The sequence below is a fragment of the Vanellus vanellus genome (genome assembly GCF_965231255.1).
Source record: "Vanellus vanellus genome assembly, chromosome: 1".
NCBI classification, from domain to species: domain Eukaryota; kingdom Metazoa; phylum Chordata; class Aves; order Charadriiformes; family Charadriidae; genus Vanellus; species Vanellus vanellus.
This window is the reverse complement of record NC_138905.1, coordinates 90,826,974-90,849,818: the sequence shown is the minus strand read 5'-3', so window position 1 is coordinate 90,849,818 and position 22,845 is coordinate 90,826,974. Positions and strand designations below refer to the sequence as shown.

General features: G+C 42.2%; 1 protein-coding gene across 2 annotated transcripts in view; it reads right to left on the bottom strand.

The window, feature by feature from the left end:
• Positions 1-22,845, bottom strand: part of GSK3B (glycogen synthase kinase 3 beta) — a 154,361-nt gene that overhangs the window by 61,171 nt on the left and 70,345 nt on the right. For both annotated transcript variants that reach the window (XM_082498501.1, XM_082498502.1), the window contains exon 3: positions 9,050-9,133. In XM_082498501.1, the coding sequence (XP_082354627.1) occupies positions 9,050-9,133 (84 nt within the window). The remainder of the gene's footprint in view (positions 1-9,049; positions 9,134-22,845) is intronic.

Here is a 22,845-nt window from a genome sequence, read left to right as displayed (position 1 = left end):
CCTTCATCCCCCAGCCTGTATTGATACTGGGCATTGCCCCGACCCAGGTGCAGGATCCTGCACTTGGCCTTGTTGAACCTCTTGAGGTTCACATGGGCCTACTTCTAGAGCTTGTCCAGGTCCCTTGGATGGCATCCCATCCCTCAGGTGTGTCAACCACACCACCCAGCTTGGTGTCACCTGCAAACTTGCTGAGGGTGCACTTGATTCCACTGTCTATGTCATGGATGAAAATATTGAACAGAACTGGTCCCAATACAGACCCCTGAAGGACCAATCTCCATCTGGACATTGAGCCATTGACCACTACTACCCTCTGGATGCAACCATCCAACCTAACAGTCCACCCATCAAATCCATACCTCATCAGTTTAGACAGAAGGCCATTGTGGAGAACTGTGTCAAACACCTTACAGAAGCGCAGATAGATGACATCTGTAGCTTGTCTGCTGATGTAGTCACTTCATCATAGAAGGCCAATAGGTTGGTCAGGCAGGACTTGCCCTTGGTGAAGCTATGCTGGCTGTCTTGAATCACCTCCCTGTCCTCCATGTGCCTTAGCATAGCTTCAGAAGGATTTGTTCCGTGATCTTCCCAGGTGCAGAGGTGAGGCTGACAGGTCAGTAGTTCCCACAGTCCTCCATTCTACCTTTTTTAAAACGGGTGCACTGTTTCCCTTTTTCCAGTCACTGAACTTCAGGTGAACTTCACCTGACTGACGTGACTTTTCAAATATCATGGAGAGCGGCTTGGCAACTACATCAGCCAATTCCCTCAGGACTCTGGGATGCATCTTGTCAGGTCCCATAGATTTCTGTATGTTCAGGTTCCTCAGGTGGTCATGAAACTGATCTTCTCTTACAGTGGGAGGGACTTTTCTCCCCCAGTCCCTGCCTTGCGGTTCATCTGCTTGAGGTGTGTGGGAAGAGAGATTGCCAGTGACCACCCAGGCAAGAAAGTTGAGTTCTTCAGCTTTCTCCTTGGCAGTTGTTACCAGTTTGCTGGTCTTGCTCATCATGGTGGTATGCTTTCTTTGACCTTCCTTTTTTGGCTGACATACCTGTAGAAGCCCTTATTATTATTTTTTGCATCCCTTGCCAAATTCAGCCCCAGATGCACCTTGGCCTTCCTGATGCCATCCCTACACAACTAAACAGTGTCCCTATACTCTTCCCAGGATACTTGTCCCTGCTTTCACTGCCTGCGCATCTCTTTCTTGCCCTTTAGTTTGACCAGCAGGTCTCAACTCAGCCATACCTCTTGCCTTCCTTTCCTGATTTCTTACACCTGGGGATCAGGAGCTATTGCACTCCATGGAAGACATCCTTCAAGATCTGCCAGGTCTGTTCTGCTCCCTTGTCCCTGAGGGAAGTTTCCCAGGGGGGTCCTATTGACTAACTCCGTGAAGAGCTAGAATTTGGCTTTCCTAAAATTCAGCGTTCTGACTTTATTCTTCCTCTGACCCATACCCGTCAGGACTGCAAACTCTACCAGTGCATGAGCACTGCAGCCCAGGCTGCCTCCGATCTTGATGTCATCAATTATCTCACTTGCGTTGGTGACCGTCAGGTCCAGTATCGCATCCCTCCTGGTGGGATTGTCCATGACCTGGCTTAAGAAGTCATTCTCAATGTATTCTAGGAGTCTCCTGGATTGTCTACAGCTCGCTGTGCTACTTTTCCAGCAGATACAGATGTCAGGGTGGTTGAAGTCCCCCAGGAGGACAAGGGCCTGCGAGCGCGATGCCTCCCGTAGCTGAAGTAAGAAGGCTTCATCAGTAGGCTCTCCTTGATTGGGTAGCCTGTGGTAGACACCAACCACAAGGTTCCTTTTGTTGCCTTGGTCTCTTATTCTTACCCATAGGCTTTCAACCTGTTCATGGCTTTTCTTCAGAGACAGTTCTTCACACTCTATCCATTTCTTGATGTTAAGGACAATGTCTCCGCCCCTCCTGCCTCACCTGTCCCTTCTGAACAGCCTGTAGCCATTGACAGCTTCACTCCAGTCATCAGATTCGTCCCACCAGGTTTCAGTAATTGCAACTAGGTGGTAGCTTTCTAGCTGCATGGTGGCTTCCAACTCCTTCTGTTTGTTGCCCACGCGGGGCGCATTGGTGTAGAGGCACTTTAGCTGGGCTGTTGACGCCGCCACCTTCTTAGAGAAACATGCCTTAATTCCTTTGAGGTATGTCACCAGTGTTTCTTTCTTGGCTCTTATTACTTCAGGAGCCCCTGTCTCATCTCTGTAAGACTTCAAGTGTGCTGCAGAGTAGCCAGCATGTCTCAGAGCATCAGGCTGCAGGCCCTTGCTACCAACCTGTCCCTCTAGAAGTTGCCTGTCACTCCACAGCTTGTCACAGGCAAGCCTGATATTGCCCCCCCCTTCCCCCTCAGGCCTAGCTTAAAGCTCCACCAATGAGCCCTGGTAGCTTGTGAGCAAAAACCCTCTTCCCCCGTTCAGAAAGGTGAACCCCATCTGATGCCAGCAAGCCTGGTGCTATGTATGCCATCCCAAGTCCGTAAGCTTTTAGCTGTACTTCCAAAAAAAAAATAGTTCTGAGGTTGGAAACAGCCACCCAGCATCTGAAAGGTGGGATTGATTTGCGATCTTTTACATAGGCGATCTGTGGATATTTGAACCCCATCTCCCAAGCAGGGACTGCACCATAAGCTGGCAGTAACTCTGTTGGAAGATGAAAATTCACAGATGCTGTTGCAATCACTTGGCTGTCCTGCATACCTTACCATGAAAACAAAAAGCAAAGTCTTTGGAGATCTGCTGTTTTCTCACCTGTACACTACCTTCCAGACTGACTGGAAGTTTCTGAATTGGGATATATCCATGACAGCAAACCAGGCAACATAATACACACTAATGGTTGAAACTATATGCCTGCCTCAGGACATAAAAGCTGCCTTCCTAACAGCCAAACATGGGAAGATGAGAGCAGTGGCTATAACTGGTAGACAAATGACTTGAGAACAGATGAGTGAGTAACTGGATGTACTGGACAGTTCACTGGTCTAGAGAAAAATCACGGTGCTTCCCCTTTCCACTGCATCATCTACCACACTGAGGAGCTAGCCACTGCTGTCTACTTTGCTCTTGCAAAGTCTTACCGCAGGCAGACAAGACTGCTATTTCTATTAACACAACCTACTCAAAACCAGAGACTGCTCATAACTACAACTAAGGAAATTCCCAGCATGTTGTGAGCCCTAACAGCAGTAACTGATAATCATTATCTGATGACTGGTGCCCTTTTTGAAACGAGCTTGGCAGGCCTCAGGCAAGGACTAGAGATACCAGCATCGCAAAACTCATAATTGGCATTAATTGCTCCTTTGTTGACAGCACAGCAGATCCACCAAAGATTAAATAGATCGTAGTGACTAAATTCATCTTTAGTGATGGCCCTTCAGCACATTACTCGGCTGGTGCAAAACATTCACACAGGCTCTGTCGATTTGAAATTGGACTCAAGGCTCTGTCAATTGAATGTTTTGTGCAACAATTTTTTTTAAAAAACAAACAAACAAACAACAAAAGTTCATTAAGGAAACCAAATCGTTCAACTACAAGTACTTCATTTTAACAGGGAACAGAACTGATGGTCCTTACGTGAGGACGCCTCTGAACACTCCAAGACAGGATGGTGATGTTCATGCCTCTTTAAAGGTGGAGGATATATCTCTTCCTAACAGGGGTATGAACCTGGAGAAACACCAACTGTTCAGCAAGGCCCAAACTTGCAAATCAGCCCGTTGCTCCCTTCTTCTAAATTTCTTCATTGCAGTTTAATACACTGCTGCCAAAGCGCATGCGAGCTGCATCTATCTATAAGCTGCTGTGTATGATCTCCTGCATGTTTATTTTAAACCTCAGCCTAAGTCTACAGGAGTAAATTTCCATCCTGAGTCCTCATGGACTATTGGCTGCATGCCCTTACAGCTAAGGTTAAATAAGACTAGAAATCAATTACAGCATGCAGAAGGGCCAGCTCAGCCTCCAAAAAAGAGTCAGCATATTGCCTATTTGTGATCTCTCTGTGCTTCCATATATGCTTTCTTTGACTACTCTGAATACCAAGCCACTTTAAAGAGAAAAAAAAAAAAAGAGGAGGGGAAACAAAAAATGTACATAACCAGACATGCAATTACTCAACAAAAACTATATTTACTTTAATTTTATATGATTTGATGCAGGAACAACCTCTCCAGTGACTTCTCTTCCTTTTTTGGGCACACATATGGATCGATCAGACTATTATATTAAACACTCAAAAACACCCACACAAGAAAACCCCGACAGTTATGAAATACCACAAAGAAAGATTTAAATCAGAAATAGGAAAAAAAAAAAAGGAGGGGATTAGGAACTTATTTCAGGTTTTACACAGCTGAGTAATTGTACTCAGCAGCCACTGATTTAAGAAGTTAGGTCATGCTATAAAGCATCGGGGAATACTATCAGTAAAGGAGCCAGAATGATTATCTGGTACGTCCATGTCCATGGCTCAAAATGTTCTCAGCAGAATTGGGCTGAAGAGGACATGCAGCAAGACCATCCATCCCTGCTTCAGCAAATCAACATTTACGTTTATATATCATGCTAAATGCAAGGAAGTCCATGAAATTAAGGAAAAGTATCAAAAACCAAACCAGAAATTTATGTCTTCCTAATACAGTCCCAGTGACAAGCTGACAGGCAAACCAGGCATGTTGTTCAAGACCTTATCGAAAGGCAGAATACCAAAACTATCACACACAGTAGAGTTGACTAGCCCTATAATCCTGCCCATTTTCTCCAAAGGTACCCTAGAAAACCACAAAGCACAGAAATATGGCATGGAAGAGATTCATGACTACTTCCACCAAGAGAGTCTTCCATACAAAACTCAGCCATTATTTGGTTGTTCTCTCTTCCCCTCTGCTTTATTCCACCAGTTATAAATACAGGTTTTGGACCACTGAAAAACACATTACAGCTATGAAAGCCAGTGTCCTGCTATCAGATATCTCCTACAGCCTCAGAAACAATAAGAAATCAGAATCTACTCTGGCAAATTCATTAAGGAAGAGTCTTTTGAAAGAACTGGGTTATCCAACAGGTCTGACAAACATCTGTAAACTTACAAAAAGAAAGAAGTTAGGAGGAAATAGTTTATAGAAGCAACCTGAATGCCAACCCTGTCAACTGTCATATTAATATATATTACGTGTTCTCTTTGAGCTCTCTTAAACTAGGAATCATTAGGCAAACATGATTAATACGTAGTCAGTACTCAAAACAACTTTTATATATATAAAGGTATAAATATACATGTGTGCATGCATGTACGTGCATATATATATACACACACCCATATAGGGTATACGTATGTAAAGGCAACACAAATTCAAAGATGCTCAGGCAAGGAGTCACCCAGTCACAGAAAATAAGGGAGAAGAAATCAAAGCCGCACTTGATACAAGATTTCCTCACTGCTAATGCTGGATTGCTTTTTACAAAAGCAGGAAGGAAGTTTAAGCAAATGGGAGACAAAAAGGAGAGTTCACCACAAGGAAAAAGAAAAGTTAGGGAGCTCAAACACTTCAAACAGTTCCACGGAGAGTCCCTAGAAAAAGTAAACAGAGAGCTCCAAATCTCTATACACTAGTTGCAACTTTGATGTAGCTCAGGAATAGTCTTAGTAGTAAGTGTTATTTAGAACTGTTTTTCAATTTGATGCTATTTTCTGTTGTTTCCAGTTTTCTAATCAAGAATTAAACTCCTTAAAACTGGCTTTTTTTCTAGCTAATCAAGATTGCCCTATGCCTAAAAATGCCTAGCAATTAAAATGAACTAAAGTCACTTATTTCAGCCTGGAGAAGAGAAGGCTCTGGGGAGATCTTATTGTGGCCTTCCAGCACCTAAAGTGGGCCTACAGGAGAGCTGGGGAAGGACTTTTTACAAGGGCATGTAGCGATAGGACGAGGGGAAATGGCTTCAAACAGGAAGAAGGTAGATTTAGATTAGGTATTAGGAAGAAATTTTTCACTTTGAGGGTGGTGAGGCACTGGAAATGGTTGCCCAGAGAAGCTGTGGAAGCTCCATCCCTGGAGGTGTTTAAGACCAGGCTGGATGGGGCTTTGAGCAACCTGGTCTAGTGGGAGGTGTCCCTGCCCATGGCAGGGGGGTTGGAACTCTATGATCTTCAAGGTCCCTTCCAACCTAAACCATTCTATGACTAATAGGCACATGGCTTTCAAAGAGTGCCAGTTTGACTGGATTGGAGAAATCTATAGAGGTACCTCTATATCGAGACAGATTTAATCTCCTTGGATATTTGGCAGAAAAAAAAACAACAACAACAACAACAACAACAACAACAAAAAACACCAAGAAAGAAAAGTCTTGGAGTCTTAGAGACCCTGGTGTCACACACCAGGGAAGAAGGGAGAAGTCCAAGGAACACTTCAGCTGAAACAAACAGGTAGAACAATCACTGCAGCATGAAAACATTTATGCAAGAGAATGCTTGATATATAGGTATCAAAATTAAGTTCACCAATGAACTATTTCAGCAGTATAATAGTTACCTCTGAAATTTCCCCATCACTGCTAGACTTAATTAACAGTCTACTGCCATTAATCTGTGTTTATGTTAAGTTCTTCATGAAGAAGCCCCACTCATCTCTGTGCTGCTGCATTTTTTGCTACACATTCCTTGGACTTTTGCATTACTATTCCCATTAGACTTGGCTTCCAGAATCACTTTATATAAAAAGTACCTAGGATCTAAATCTGCAACTGCCTCCTACATGTCCTTCCCAGTTACCAAATCAGTTTTATCCCTTTTCCTCCACTCTCCAAAGACCCAGGGTGATTATATGGGCAACATGAAGGAAAAGATGTTACTGTTACTACTTCTGTTCTTGTCAATTTGGGAAGCATTGTTCTTCCTTCTCAGGTGAGCTTCAGAACACTGGCTGCTCTCTAGAGCTTTTCCCAAATAGCAGCCAACAAATACACAGTTATCCTCACATGCCGTTACCTACATGGAAATAGTTGCAAGCCAATTACGTACCATTTTGTACTGAACTACAAAGAGAGCTTACAACCTGAACTGCAACGTTATGCTGCTGATGCTCTGCTGGGTGCACCTGTGCCTTAGGGATTGGTTCACATTTGTCCCATTTTGTGACAGGGGAACAGTGGAAATCTCAACAGCACAGAGCAGAGGCATGGAGGGGGAAAAGCAGAAAGGAATTTGAAAGAAAACTTCCTACTTAAGCATTAAGAGTCACTGGTCATGGATAGAGACCACATTTTTAAAAACAAAACTAGCATTGCCAAGAATCAGCCATGTGGAGTTGAAACAGCAAAGTGGAAAATCCAGTCTTGAGCTCAACATCAAGTTAAAGATTTCCAAAAGAGTTTTACTCAAGTTACTGTTATACAAAGGCTTCTGGAACAGTGTTCTGAGAAGTTGTAACACTTCCACTGTTTGCAGATTTCTGAAAGCTATTAGATAAGGCAGTTGTCTTCTGTTTGTCTCATGAAATTCTACTTCACTTTAGCCAAGTTACAAGCTGGTTAAAAAAGCAAACAAAAAAATCCAAAATGAAGCCCTCCTTCACAGTATTTCCCTTCTTGTAGTCAATGCCGCTCGAGAAATTTCTGGTAGTATGCTAAACGAGCACAATATAGTTTAAAAAAACTACACTGCACTACCAACAAAACAGCAATGACCATATAACACTGGAAATGCTTGCTATCACCAGGCAAGGGGAAGGAAGGAAGGGAAAGGGCCGGTCCAAAAAAAAAAAAAAAAAAAAATTAAATCACGTTTCTCCTTGATTCCTGCAAAGTGGTTTTGCAAGCTTTCCATAGGCACAGGTCCCCCCCAAGCACCCCTCAGAGAGGTAACAACAAGGCTCCTCCAATTATCTCTCTCTGCACTGCACAAGACTGCAGTGACCTGCCACCAATAACTCATCCTGGAGACGTCAGTTCCTTCTCTAGCTCCAAAGACCATGAAGTGGGTGGGTTGCCTCTTCCATTCTGTTAACCCACTTTATGGCAACAGCCATTAATAGCCCTCCTGTAGCTATCAACTCTCAGTGTACAGTCCTTTACAGCACTGTGGACACGTGTACTAGCAGCCGAAGACAACTAGTGACATGACCTGCTTTAAAAAATTAAAAATTATAACTTTTATAACAAATATTTATTACCAGATATAAAAAGATTGGAAGAAATTCTGAAGGTCATCTACCCCATTTCCCCACCTCACAGCTTACATTAACTCCCACATGGGCCAGAAAGAATTTTTTTCTTTTTTTGACTTCACGGATGACACTGCTTTATGCATGAGGTTGGACCTGATGTCATCCTGAGGTCCACTTCATCCTGAATTCTCGTATGATTCCTAAAATGCTGATACATACATAGACAAGGAAGCTGTTATAATTTCAGATTAAAACAAAACCTTGTAATCCCTTTTTAAAAGACCCAAGGAACTTCTATACCTAGACTGAAAGAAAACATAAATGGCATTGTCTACTTCTTGAGATTTATTAAATCCCGCTATTTGATCATACATTATCCTTTCCTCTAGGCTTTGGAACTCAGCCTGTATAAGGAACAGATGCACAAGGAAGGAGGACAGAAGCACACAGAGACTGAGTCTGGGAAAAGTAACATAAGTGCTTTACACCTAGAGTGCTTAATGCTGAATCCTAGAAAACATATCTGCACATATGGAAGGGTAGTGCTAGAACATGCAAATAAAGCCCAGCTGTGCTCCACTAAATTAAAAAAAGAGGTGGTGTGTATCCAAATCCATTACACTATTGTTGTGCTGTACTAAGAACACTACTCTTCAGGGACCACGCACCTCCATACTAAAAAAGATCTGCTCCAGCATGATCTGTTGGGCACCACTATAGCATTTTCTCAATGTTATCACATCTACTATCTTCACACTCCTGTCTCTAGAAAATCAAACAGTTCAGTTATACCCCAGCTGGTTACCAGGAGGCATTGCCTTCTTTTTCTTTCTTACCTTGTCTCCACTAGAGTAGAAGAAATAACGCAATCTGACAATGTTACAATGATCCAGCTTTCTCATAATCTGGAGCTCTCGGTTCTGAAATAAGAGAAGAGCAAACAATTAGAAAAACTCTTTTCCCACAAAGTTACAGTACTGTAATGAACACCTTAATATACAGATACAGGAGCTGACAAAACTGAGGAACCAAAGAACAACTCAAGTTGAAAACAGGCAACAGCTTTCACACATTTATTAGTCTTTCTTCCAATTACTTTATCACTGAGGGTGTTGACATCTTTGAGTACATTTTCCCTCTAAAATAAAGGTCCACAAATCCATCACAAAATCCAAGAATTACCTACTTACATTACCAAAGTTTCAGTGGTAAAAGGCAGTAAAACATTAACTTTCTATTTTTATTTTCTGATCTTACAAAAATTAATATATCAGCCAGAATGGTTGGAAGTCTATCCCACTTGAATGCTGTAAAAATAATGTAAACAATGTAAAAGCAAACGTAATGTTTCCACCTATACTCCTGCCCTCTTCCACACTGCAAAAAAGGCTTGTGATGGAAGATCATTTCCCATACCATTCTCTTTGCGATACCAACAAAAAGCACCTGAAATTGAGTACACAATTCAGTTTCCACTTTTGTTCAACCAATGTTTAACCAGGTTTAGGTAGACAGAATAAGAGTGCTATTTTCCCACTTTATATCAGCATGAAAAACCTGTTAAAATAAAATCACTTCATTACAAGCAGGATAAGATGGGGACTTTACTGCAATATCCATTGTAACTGAGCCCTAAGCAAATCAGGGATCTTATAGCCTAACAGACAATAATGAGTGAAAGGTTGAATTGCAGGTATGAATAAAACCAAGCAAGTAAAGTTAGCACAGCTATGTTTGTTACACTTCATCCCACAGCTGTTGCTACAATACTCCTTTCTCCCACGGTCGCATCACTGTTTTTCCTTCCTCAATTACTACACAATCCGCAGCTTCAAAAATACAAGGAATTCCAATTTTTACTTAGATCACAGGGTTGCTAATCATGCATCCTAGCTAGCTAGGACCAATACACTAGACTAGTACACTGGTCCTACTAGCAACATTAACTGGCCCAACTACAGGAATATTTGGGAAGAAAATTCTTTAGCCACTGCACATTTTTATAATTAAATGCACAAAGCTAACACCTACTTTGTGCGGTGCTACTGTCAAAATAAGGATTTCATATTCTGTGTATCAGAGGGTCATGTACGTCACCTATCACTACGATTAAAGCTTAAGGAACTCCGCAAGAACCACTCAGAGCTTCTAATGTGAACATGGCTACGAACTCCGCTTTTAATTCCTCTAAGCCACGTAGCCTTAAAAACCGAGGTGTTAGATAGGATGCAGTATCATTAATCCTATCATCCCTGCCACCCACTGACTGAAAAAATACTTCAGTATTAGCCAGCTCTTTACAAACATGAGTGACATCTCACACAATTATCAGTTGGCAATTATCCAGCTAGTAGTTAAGAAGAAAGCAAGTCCTTCCCTGAGCCTGCCTGGCTTCTGAACCGATTAAAGCCTAAGTCCGTTAGGCCTATTCTATCCTGAAGAATGAGGAGAGAAAGTAAGAGAAAGCAGGGAGAGACCTTTGAGGCTTCCATGTATCTCCTGAAATCCCATGGAGTGAATTCGTGAAAGAGGAATACAGGCTTCATCACATAACCTTGTCAACACGCCTCATCTCACAGAGAAAAGCATTACCCTGGTAGGAAGAGAAGCTCAAGTATTCTCCACTTGTTCATTCTTTATAAAATGTTATCAAAAAGAAGTCAATTTTGAGAGTCATGGCTGGGGTTCCTATGATGCATGGCACAGTTCAGACTTCAAACCAACAGAAAGACTATCCTCTCATCATGTCTGAACTGCACACCACTGCCAGCTCAGTGGCATCTCCCTGGACATTACAATCTGCCCCGGGGCAGATTTCAACAGTGAGCCAAAGTAGGGATGGCTCTAGATCCCACTGGTCACTGAAACTGCTATTACAACAAGAGATTAATTTCTCCAGTTGGCTTTTACAGCCCTGAACAGTGTTACTACAGGACTGAACTAAACACTGCAAGTTCTGGCACCTCAACCAAATTCCACCAGCAATTCACAGCACAACACAAGGCAATTAATTTCTTCCTCCCTTTCTCCCACTGGCGGTAAGATAGGAATAATACCTTTTATCTCATGGAATTACTGGAAGAAACATGAACATACTAAGCATGAATGTGCAATTATTATTTTGGCAATATCTCTACTAGTTCCTTAAAATATCCATATATACTCTAAGTCAGGTTATCACTTCATGTTCTTTAGGTAGTATGTATATGCTGATTGAATAAACCGGGGGGGGGAGGAAATCAGCAGAAGTTACTCTAATGCTAGGCTGAAGTTCTATTTATATACTCTGGTGTCTCATCCTAGCACAAGCACAGTCTGTGCCCACTTTGATGCCTTCCACTCTGATCCATCTCCTTCAGTTCTCATCCTGACCATCTGCTGCAGCTGTACAAACAGTGCTTCAAGAGGTGCTAATATCAGGGATAACTTATAAACCAGTTACACAGTAACCTATATCTCACATCCTGTGACTAGGCAGAATAAAACAAATTTAGACTGTCAGCTTAGTCAAATAGTCACCTCAGCCATCTTAAAACCAAGCTGACTTCTAATCATCACTCTGGTGGAGTTAAAACTGGAAACACTCAAACAGTTGCAAAGCTCAAACTGATGTGGCAGGGGAACAGCTACTGATGTTCATGTAGCAGACTAATGCTTTAAAGATTTAATTTTTTCTCAAATACTTCATGTAGTCTCACTTTACCATGTATTTCCCTGTACATATCTTAAACAACAGCCTTTTCATATTATAATGCGGGCTATTAATTACCAGTGCACAAATGCACCAGGGGGAAAAAATACCAGATTATAAGCAGGGAACCTTTAGTGAAGTGAACAGTGACAGATGTCCTACACCGAGTACAAGAGACAAAGCACATGCCTAAATATAATGCAAACCAAAACCATTTAAAAACATGCTGATGAGAAGGGCTGACAGTGCATGATCAAAATACAGGGTGGATGAAAAAGATAAGCACAAGCTTTATGTTAACTCATCATTTTTGTCTTCCAAGAGACATGGATATAAAGTCAAAGACTCAAAGAGGAAGTGATTATTCTTTCGCATTCTCCCACCCATTCACATGAAGAGAAGGGTTTAGCCTTCTTACTGAATGAGAGTACCAGGCCTGGTAAGCACTGTAGAAAGCAATACCCTTCAGTGCCAGCCTCACCACAAGAGGATACCCAGCATGCTTCTGTTCACACAGAAACACAGAGGTCCTGCAGCACATGTTTCAAGAAGCCACAAACCAACAGGACCATGAACAGATTACCCAGCAAATTTCTGTTGCAGTTTCATTTCTTTATTGAAAATCTATTTCTTTACCCAGAAGGCACGAGGCTGCTGACACACAACTTCAGAAGACTGCTTTACAACCAGAGCATTTGAGCCCTTCACTAGTTAGTGAACTGAAGCAAACCCAACATGACAAAACACTCTTCACTTCTGAAGACAACTTTCGTAGCCTCAACTACCTGTATCTGTTCATTATATTGAAGAAATCTGGGTGCCCATCAAGGTTAAAGATTTGGTTAAAGATTGCCAAGAGAACATCAGATTTATAACTTCAAAACATAGCCAATAAAGCTCATGCATGAAGACTCATGCCTTCTCTCCAAAGTTACAATCCCAATTCCTCCTAACTGTGCTTATGCTGCAGTTGATATAAACCGAAGATCATTTCTGCCTCACTACTGTAATCTATTACCCCACACACACTCCCTCCCTCCCCATAGAGAGTTTTCTAGAGCTATGCCAGTTTGTATTCGTCACCCCTAGCATGTATCTTTGTTGTCATGTCCATCGTGTCCCGCCCGCCCCCCCCCCTTCCCCTTTTTACAAAAGCGGATAAAATGACTGGATCAGAGATAATGAGTTATGGACTTGCAACTTCCTCAACTGGACCAGAGCAAATGAAGGTGGAAGGTCTTGTACAGCTCATGTCAGCACAACATTATCAATATATACCCAATTAAGTGTAGCAGTATCACCTGGATTCAGTTCAGAAGAGAATTCCTCTGATCTTCCTTAGCTAAAGCATATGCTGGGTTTTGCTCTTTTTTTTTTCCCCCCCCTTTTTTTTTTCCTCTGAAATGCCTGTTTAAAGTCTCAACAAGGTTCTTTGAGGATTACATTCAAAGCATATGAACTGGAAGAAATTAGAAATTTGTATTTTTGCCTTGTCTCATACCAAGGACATGACCTGGTTCCTGTGTGTGGATAAGACTACGTACGCCTTGCCCTTTTAAAAGAGGATATCTTCCTCCTCCTCTAGCACGTGTCACTTTCAGTTTCCTCCTTTCTCCTGCTTCCATCACAATTTTCTCCATTCTACCACATTTCTTATTCTTCAGGAAAAGTTCTCCCACAGTGAAGAGCCGGAGCAGGAGCCATAGGCAAAGTCGGGGAAGAAACTAGTTTCCAGCGGGAGGCAAGAAGGCAGTGATGAAGCAGCAGGGCTTGCATTTTTTTCTTCCCTGCTTCCTTCCACTTGAACAGCCTGAATGACTAGTCACCTCCACTCGCCTTCACCCACTGCACTGCTGAGCCTGCCCAGAGAACTGGCTCCGGCTGAGATCCTGAGAGATTTAAAGAGTTTTCACACAGCAGGAAGAAGACTCTTTATCCTGACCATCTCCCACCACAAGAAAAATGCTGGACTCCAAGCACAGGGCAGCAGGCACATGCTGACAAAGGTCTTTAAATGTGATCCCAGCCAGCTACGCTTGATGCCTTGCAGAGACAGCTGCTTGCACAACATTTCAGCCATCCCTCGTAGGCTCAGCTTTGTAGAACATACTGACACAAAACACTCCAGACCACAAAGGAAGCCATCATACTCACCATAAGGTGCCTGTGGTACAGAAATAGCACTTGACAGGTTACCAAGGGGTAGTGGGATCACCAAGATCAGCATATTTTCACTAATATCACTACCAAAGGTCCAATGTCTGGTTTATTCGAAGCTTCATGGGACAGACTGCAAGACAAAAGCTGTACCACATCTTCTTTAAAAATTCCTGAAGCTGCCTGACCCACTCCTCCAAAGGTGGATTTCAAACACCATCAATTATGAGGCTACTTTTAACACTCTTGCTGTCAGCAACAGAAATTATTCTATGGCTCACAGAACTAACTGCCTTTCACAGATATATGATAATTTAGGCATTTTACAGAATAAAGGCTAATTCCTACATTCTTCTGTCTTTGCCCCAAGCTATCACTGAAATAAATCAGTGCCTGGAGGAAAAAGAAGTACAAAAGGGGCTTAACTAGAGAGGCCTGGGCTGGGAATCTGCCCATGCCAATCATCAATAGCTAGCCACCCATGAAAAGTCCATTTTGTAGGCAAGCAATTTCAAGCAGAGATAAATGTCAACAGGGACCACAGTTTTCCTCATTTACATTTGAGGCGTGGATTAAGACAAAACCCCACTCTCCCTCTCCTGCCAGTCACAGGGTATATCCAACACCAGCAGATCTAAGTTGGGAAGGTCTCCATTTAGCACACCTGTTAGTCTCAAACTCATAAAATCACAACCTTTAATCCAGAAATACAGGAGGATACCAACAAACAAATACTGTTTATTAAATATCCGTACCAACGACATACCAAGAGTTGTAATGTCACAACAACTACCACCCAGTTAGTGCTGGTCCATCAACGACTGTTAAATACTTGCAGCCCACGGCAGGCCTAACACACAGGTCAGAAAGTCCAGATACTGTGTCCTGCTCCAACCTCTACTAATGTATAACACATGCCTTTGCATAGAAGCAGCTTTGAGGGTTAGCGTTTGTAAAAATACTTTGACTTCTATCATCCAAAACCTCCTAGAGACATAGATACAATACTAATTAATATACTGTTAACATTCAGGGCTTCTCCAAGAATAAAAATAAAAAAAAAAGTCTCCGATAGCCATCAGCAGTTTACAGTACAAATATAAAATTGCTGCTTTAAATACTCACACCCCCCACCCTTTCCTTGCACCTCTTCCTGCCTGCCGTTCATAGGAATCCCAACCCTCCCTGTATAACACGCTAATAATAAGTTCACGTGCACTGTGTCACGCCAGCGGGATAAGTGGAGGAAGCTGATGGGGGTCCAAGATACAGAATGCTTGTGCATGCATTTCTCTGCAACCCGGTGAATTGCAGTTGCATCATGCTCTGTTTTACTACGTAACTAAAAGCAATGCAAAGGCTCCAAACCCAGCTTCATTTCTCTACCAAGGTCCACAACACTGCCAAACTTTCCACTATTTGTCCTCATGTAACAATCTGATAATTAAGATCCTGAAGCAACAAATAATGGAGAGACACAGCAGGGCTGCACCACAAAATGTTTCTGAAACACTGGCCTGCGAAAGAGTCAGAGGTGCAAAACGCGTGCGTCAGCTGTATTCTAGCCAAAATTTATTACTGAGCACAGCGACCTTCAGCCCTGGCATGGGTACAGATCAGGGCAAAAAGCGTCTGTTCTGAACGCGGCAGCAGGCAGGACCTGCCTGAAGAGGCCAGTGGGCAGAGCGTGCTGGGCTGGAGCTGGGGCCAGGCCAGGGCAAGCCAAAGGCGCAGGGTTCAGGCAAGCGTAGGTGGGGCCACCAGCACACTCCCAACCTCCAAACCCATGATTTATTACAGCTCAACTGAAATTAAAGAGCAGATGGGGAAGCAAGAGGAAAAAACGTGCTTCAAACTAAAGCTCTAGAATAATGAGTGAAGCAAAAAGTCACATAGCCACCACAGATGTGGGCTAGACTTCATTAACCCCTTATGAACTAGACAGATTGGAACCCAGTAATGAGTGAGCTGACAGAAAGGCATACTGGATGAAAATCTGAGATACCAACACATACCTTGTTTCCACCCTGTTAATTCTTTTTACTGTATTACTGCCCCCAAGGAACTCAAGACATTACATCCGTTCTTACGAAGGGACCGTGTGCTTTGAACTTCCTAACTCTTCCTCCATACAGTCAGCAATGGCAAGCACTGTATTATGTCATCTCCAGCCAGCTCTTGCCAATGCAGGACACAGTCCCTAGGCAGAAAACTTGGGCTTTGTACAGCTGTAACAGTTTCCTACAACTGGAGACAGAAATGGCTTATTTGTGTTCTTAAGAGAACATACAAGCAGCCTCAACCCACTGGGAGAACAGAGGAAAAATTCTGTCTATTCTTTCATTTCCTCCCTATATCTCAGCAGTTAATTGAAGGGTGGAAGCCAAATTCTTCGTTAGTTAGTTGCTGCCTCTTTGAATGGAAGTGGAGTTTGAGAGCCGCTCAGAGACTTAATAGCACCTCTAAATTCCTGCCAGCTCAGGAAGCTCAAGAATAAACTTGGAATGCAAATTGATTTCCAGCATCATTTCACTTCTAGACCACAACCTGAAATTCACCTAATCATTTTCAAGTGGTTGTTTCAAATGTTGTGACCTGATGAACAGCTCATTTCTACGTTTCAATTCTACAGCATCTACTGTGTTCTGCCAGCAGCAAGTCCGGATGCAGTAAGAATTTCTCAAGACAGAAGTTAGGAAAAAAAAACAGAACTAGGTCTGAAACTCAGAGAGATGGTTCAAGTCCATTGTAACATTGAAATAAAGTGCAGGAAGGATAATAATTGAAAGGAAAAGTATTTTCTAAAAGGCAGCCCTATGCTTTCAGAGATAATAGCCATTCATTTTCAGAGGTAGCACAGAGGACCTCTGTTGAAAAACCTCTTACAGTGAAAAATCATTTTCCTCTCATAGAATTAGCAGACAGATTTTCCCTCATGTTTTGATTTTTAACTCTCCAACTAGGAAGAAGAAAGTACGTATAAGTATGCCTATAACATCAGTCCTCAGGGAGTCTGCAACATCCATAGAAACTTACACCTACAATCACAACCGGAACAGGTTGCAATTAATCTATTAATCAAATAAGTTCCAATCTCCCACAGGCATAAGACATTTGCTGGGTTGCTAATCACTATGTTATTAAACATTAATGAAATGCTTTATTACTCTTGGCCTTCTCTTCTTACATGACGCAGCAGATGTTTCATGCAGACAGATTTCAAAGGACTTGCAAAACAAAAATAATTTCTCCTCACCCTCCAAAATGTATTCATTTAGGAAACAGGTAAGTGCTGCCTCCAATGTTTATTTTTACTTTGTCTCAGGACTATTGCTACATGACATCTGATGCTTTAGGTCTTTAGGGGCTTTAATTTCAATCCAAATGAAAATTTCTGACTCCCTAAGACTTCAGAGGAAGCATCCAAATTAGAAAGACACAAGAAAGGGAAACGACAGGTGAAGACTGAGCAGGGAGCAAAGGGGGAGTGGAACTGGCAAGTGGAATTAGCTGCCTGCAGATGATTATTTGCCAAGCAGAATTAAATCTTTCAAAAGTATGAGTCTTAATAATGAGCTCCCAGATGACCGAGCTTTTAAAAGGTTAAGCATTCCCCACTGAATTCAGAGGAAGACTGGGCAGCTCCACCTCTGGGGGTGGGGGAATGGGAGAGGAAATAAGCTCAACTCCAGCAGTGAAGTCAAAATAGGGAGTTACACTCCTTACCTTATGCACATGTACAATAAGCCCTTCTCCCCAAATTCTTTGCAGGTTCCCCACCCACTGGTTTGGTAAGTTTTTCCATGAGTAAATATCAGCATTTATTAGTTACTGCTATAATTTAAAACCACCACATGTGAATATTAAGTCTGAGACAAGCCTAAAATGATAAATACCGTACCAAATTTCGGATGATACCCACACATGTATAAGAATGTTTCAACACCGGTTCTTCATAGCTTTATACATAAAAACAATTCAAGCTTCCCCAAATACATATCTTCATAGATACAGGCAGCAGCACATTCTTGTGGTAGCCGTAAAAAAAATTCACCAGTTGACCTTTGCTAGATACAAGAAATCTACGGTACACTTGAAATGGAAAGCCGGCTATGTCAGAGTACAAATCCACTATAAGCTACTAGAAGAGTTACTGTTCGGCTTTGATAAAACAGGTTATCAGACCTCTTGCTTGAGGTTTTTTTTTTCCTTAGTCAGCACTACTGCTTTTCGAAGACTGTCCCATTTTTCAAAAAATCATTTCCTTAGACTAAAGGGTGTCACAGCACTGAAATGAAAAGATCGGGAAATCTTCACATTCACTTCTAGCCTAAATTGTCCCAAAAGGAAGAGTAGAGAGAATAAGAGTAAGTTTTAGTGACTATTTGCATAGCAAAGCACATTTTTCATGACATATTTTAGAAGCAGAGACAGAGCACTATGGTTAGATTCACCACTTAATCACACTAAAAACGAACGGGGATCCCCAAAAGAAAGGAGCAGGGAAATTATTTCATGTCAGGTGAGCACCATGAATTTGAAGTGGCACACGTTAACCACATTTCAAAAGGCTGCACACCCACCTCACAGGCTTCCAAGCTCAAGAGTTTCCCAAGGGCCAGGTCCAGCTGGACCAACACAGGGCAGGGCCAACCTAACCCCTGTGAAGCTCAGCCCTTCTTCACCCAGTATCTTCAAAGATCTAGGAATGTTATCGATTCAGTTGCTCCCATTCCTGGCTGGGATAAGACAGCTCTGAATTTAAGCCTACCCCAGGGTAAGTGTCACAATCAATGTCTTAGGAGTATGTTGCAATGAGAGTCAGCCTCCTGGCCCTGATTCATGAACAGCAGCAGCTTAAACTCCCAGGGCAGAGGTGGCCCTCCACACCTAGCTGCCCACCCTACCCTTTTCCTCCCAGGTCCTGCTGTCCCTGCAGCTAGGACACCTGGGTGGCTCATCAGACACCACCAGATTCACCAGCTTGCCACCCAAAGCCCAGAGCTTACCAGGAATTGAGTTCAACACACACACTAGGTTGCACACTGTGTTGGTTCAAGAGCTGATCCACAGCTACTTTGAAGTTTTTGCTGCAGGGGCAGCGAGTGTGATAGTCATCCCATCTGCCACTGCCTGCAAGTCCTCTCTCTTCAGCTCTTTCAAGCATCAACTCACTGGCCACACTGTCAGGTACCTGGACTCAACTACAGAGTTGATATTCGACCAGCAAGTTTTCAAAAAAGGAAAAAGAAAATCTGAAGTCATAGCTGGGAACTTGGGCAGCAGTGACACTGCCACTGTACAAGAGAGGGGTAGCTTTGGGAGCATCCTGGCTTCCAGCTGGCTTCCAGAATAAAATGAGAACTTGCACATAACCCTGTAAGCAAGGAAACAGAAGGAGAACTGGTGAAACCAAGGGACTGAGGGATCAAAGATGACTTGACCACATCAGTCGTCTTGGCACCCCATCACCCAATAGTTCAACAGCAGCCATCACGAGATGCTTCCAAGGAATGCTCAAAAAATACTTAGTTCCTAGTCATCTAAGACCCTAAAATCTGAAGATATGGAAGTTTAACCTCTCACAGAACTTGTAAACAAAATGTAACAGACTCAATGACTTTGTGACCTTGTGTGCAAGTCAATCACATAAATTAAGTTGGAAACCATTTGCTATATCACCTCCCACATTTTCAATGGACTACATGTTCTTTTGTTTTTAACCTAGAATACTAGAGGAGATTCTCATAAGGTAGCTTCATTAAAACATCCACTATTACTACTAGTGCAAGCTGCAAAACCTTTCACTGACGTCATATAGTTTCCACTACAAGATGTTATTTTCCATAGTTTAAGGATGTCTCCCACTGCATACATCATGCAGAACACACATGCTGTGGGGATGACCTGGAGTTGAGTAATGTAAGGAGATTCGGTTTTAGGACCCTTGCCTTATTTGTTACAAAAGGGAAATGCTCTACAGTGGATAAGGTGAGGAACTGCAGAAAAAGCAGGAATGATCTTCTCTTAGTCATAGCACTTTATAATGTATCATGGAAAAATGGACTTGTATCTACTACAAGTACATAGAATAATCCACATTAATAGGTTCATCCAGAAAGCCTTTACATCTGTTTTACTCCTCCCAGCTAAGTATTCTGAAGTACTGACTGATGAAATATATGTAAGAGATCAACAGGACCACTAACATACACACCTGTCAAAAAGCCAAAATTCTTCTGTCCTCTATCATCCACTACACAAACAGATAGAAAAAAAAATAATTTCCCAATGTCTGCACATTGAAGCCACATCAGGAGATAGAATGTGAGACAACCAAGACAGACAGGGCATCTGTCCTGGCCCAAGGTATCTTGCAAACATCACTGGCAGTAAGATGAGATTGGCTTGTTCAGGCAAGCCAGGAGTCCCCTGCATGCTAGCCTGTTTCTCACCAGTTGCCCTGCTTGTCCTGAGCATGAAATTTTATTTGCACCAAATTCCAACTATGCACAATCAGGGAGAAAATGTGCAGTTTTGACTAGATGAAAGAAGTTAAGTATTTCTGTTGTGTTCAAAAAGCTAGATATATTCAGAGGTACAAGGAACATGAAAACTAGTGACATCCAGCTGCCAAACAAGCTATGCCCATCGTTACCCCTAGATTAAGTTTCTGAAGAACCCTGACTAAGCCCATGAAAAATTTATTGAGTATCTCCTGAACACTTGGTAGCTTCCAGTGAAGTTAAAAGCCTTTTAAGGACTGTTATACCACCTTCAAGTTCACAATGCTCCACAACAGAGGAACAGTGATTCCCTCCACACGACAGCCCTCACAGGCATAGCAATGTCAAGGTATATCTCTGACAAAATTTTTTCACAAAGACTTGAAAGACTAAACACGAATTTTTTAAACCACCAACCTACTGCTACCTAAAGCAATCAAGATATTCACAAATAACAGACTATTGTATTTGGGTCTGGAAAACGTCTCTATGCTAAAGCTCTTTTCATCACTACTTTCATTCTCTGCTTGATACGTTCTCTTTCCTGCCCTGATATTGAAGGGTATGAAAACCAGCAAATCCTATCTCTTCCAGTCATTTGCTCGGCTTTTGAGAAACATACATTATAACAACCAAGGCATTAACTTTTAGAATAGTAACAGCAAAATTTAGTTCACACTCCCTTGAAACAAACAAGACCTACCTCTCACCTTTATCAAACATGGCACCCTTCACTGGACTAGAAGTTAGGGCTTACCTTGTTTTGCAGCACCTCTTAGAACTAGGCATTAGGTGTTACATGTCATACTTCCTACAGCAAAGGCACTGAATTCAATTTCAATCAGCACCACCCATGAGTTGCCTGTCTATGGCAAGTCTTTACTGGATAAAGAAAACACTCTGCAGCTTTCCTAAGCAGTACAGCACCAAAAAGGATGCTCACAAGTTTCAACATTTTCCTAAAAACCAGCTGCTTTCAAAAGCAGCCTAACACACCTATCCAGGTAAAAAGATGGAACCCACACAAGACCGTCTCTCGTTATATTCTCGTCCTCAGCTCAGGAGTATTACAGCTTTATTCTGCAGCCAGAGATAATCGAGCAGGGCTGCTGCACAGGAAGGAAAACTCAGTGCGACAAAGCACACATGAATCAAGATGGGTTTTAGGTGGTTTCTAAGATGCTGAAAGTTTTCCTGTGTTGAAAAAAAAAAAAAAAAAAAAAAAAAAAGCTTAAACATAAGTTCAATACAGGTGCTCTACTACCCACTTCCCTACAGAATGCTTCCTATTGCCAGCTTTATGAGACTGAAAAACTAAACTTGCTCCATAAGGTTTTATGTGTATTCCTCCTGAATATTAGAAATACAATTCTGAACTTTTTTCTCTTTACATTGAAAAAAATTGCAGAATTGACTCTCCAAACATTAATACAAGCCAACGGAAACTTAACTGGTCTCAATATGCCTTTAAGGTTTTGTTTTATTATAGTTCATGGAGTACTTATAATTGTGTTTTTTAGAAGTGGGGAAGCAAGATATGAAACCTATTATCCCACTAATTGTTATCTCAATAATTTAATCCAGATTTAAGCAACTTCACAGAACCTTATGTCATAGGAACTGCAGTTGCTAAAAGCTGGTGCTCAAGAAAGAGCAGGCTATAAACATCTCTGGTTATCAGAAGTGAAGAGACCAAGGATTGAATGCCAGCAGGTTCATCTCTCTAACTACCCAGAGTTAGTCTCTGCAGATCAAGATCCACAGTCACAGCAGCAAGGTTTGCAATATTGCTCTTTATAGACAGAGCAGTCACAGCTTTTAGCAGGGAAGTTCTCAGGATAGCGCCTATTGACAGGAGCATTAAGCAGTAACACACCCAGTGAAAACGCAAAGAAATACTATCAGCTGCCTCGTATTTCCACATTTTGTTGAAATCAAGCTCTATTCAGCTAAATTCAGATGGGTCTTAGCTGAATCTAATTCCCTTTGAAGGCCCATTATCTACCCAATAAGTCACCTACAGATTCATTACCCACAAGCAGATCCATGCAGACAATCCAGTAGGACAGGATGCCACAGCTCAGGGCTCCACCAGGAAGGGACTTTCTCTTACCACCTGCACACAGCACTGTGCATTTGCACTGGGTACAGGCTGTTCCCACTAGCAAGGCGGACCCTTTCCAAAAGATACTCATCAGGTTAGCTCCAAACAAGAGACCTTGCACTGTTTATCCTTCCTGCTAATTGATGGCCTTCATGCTACCACAAATTGCTCAAT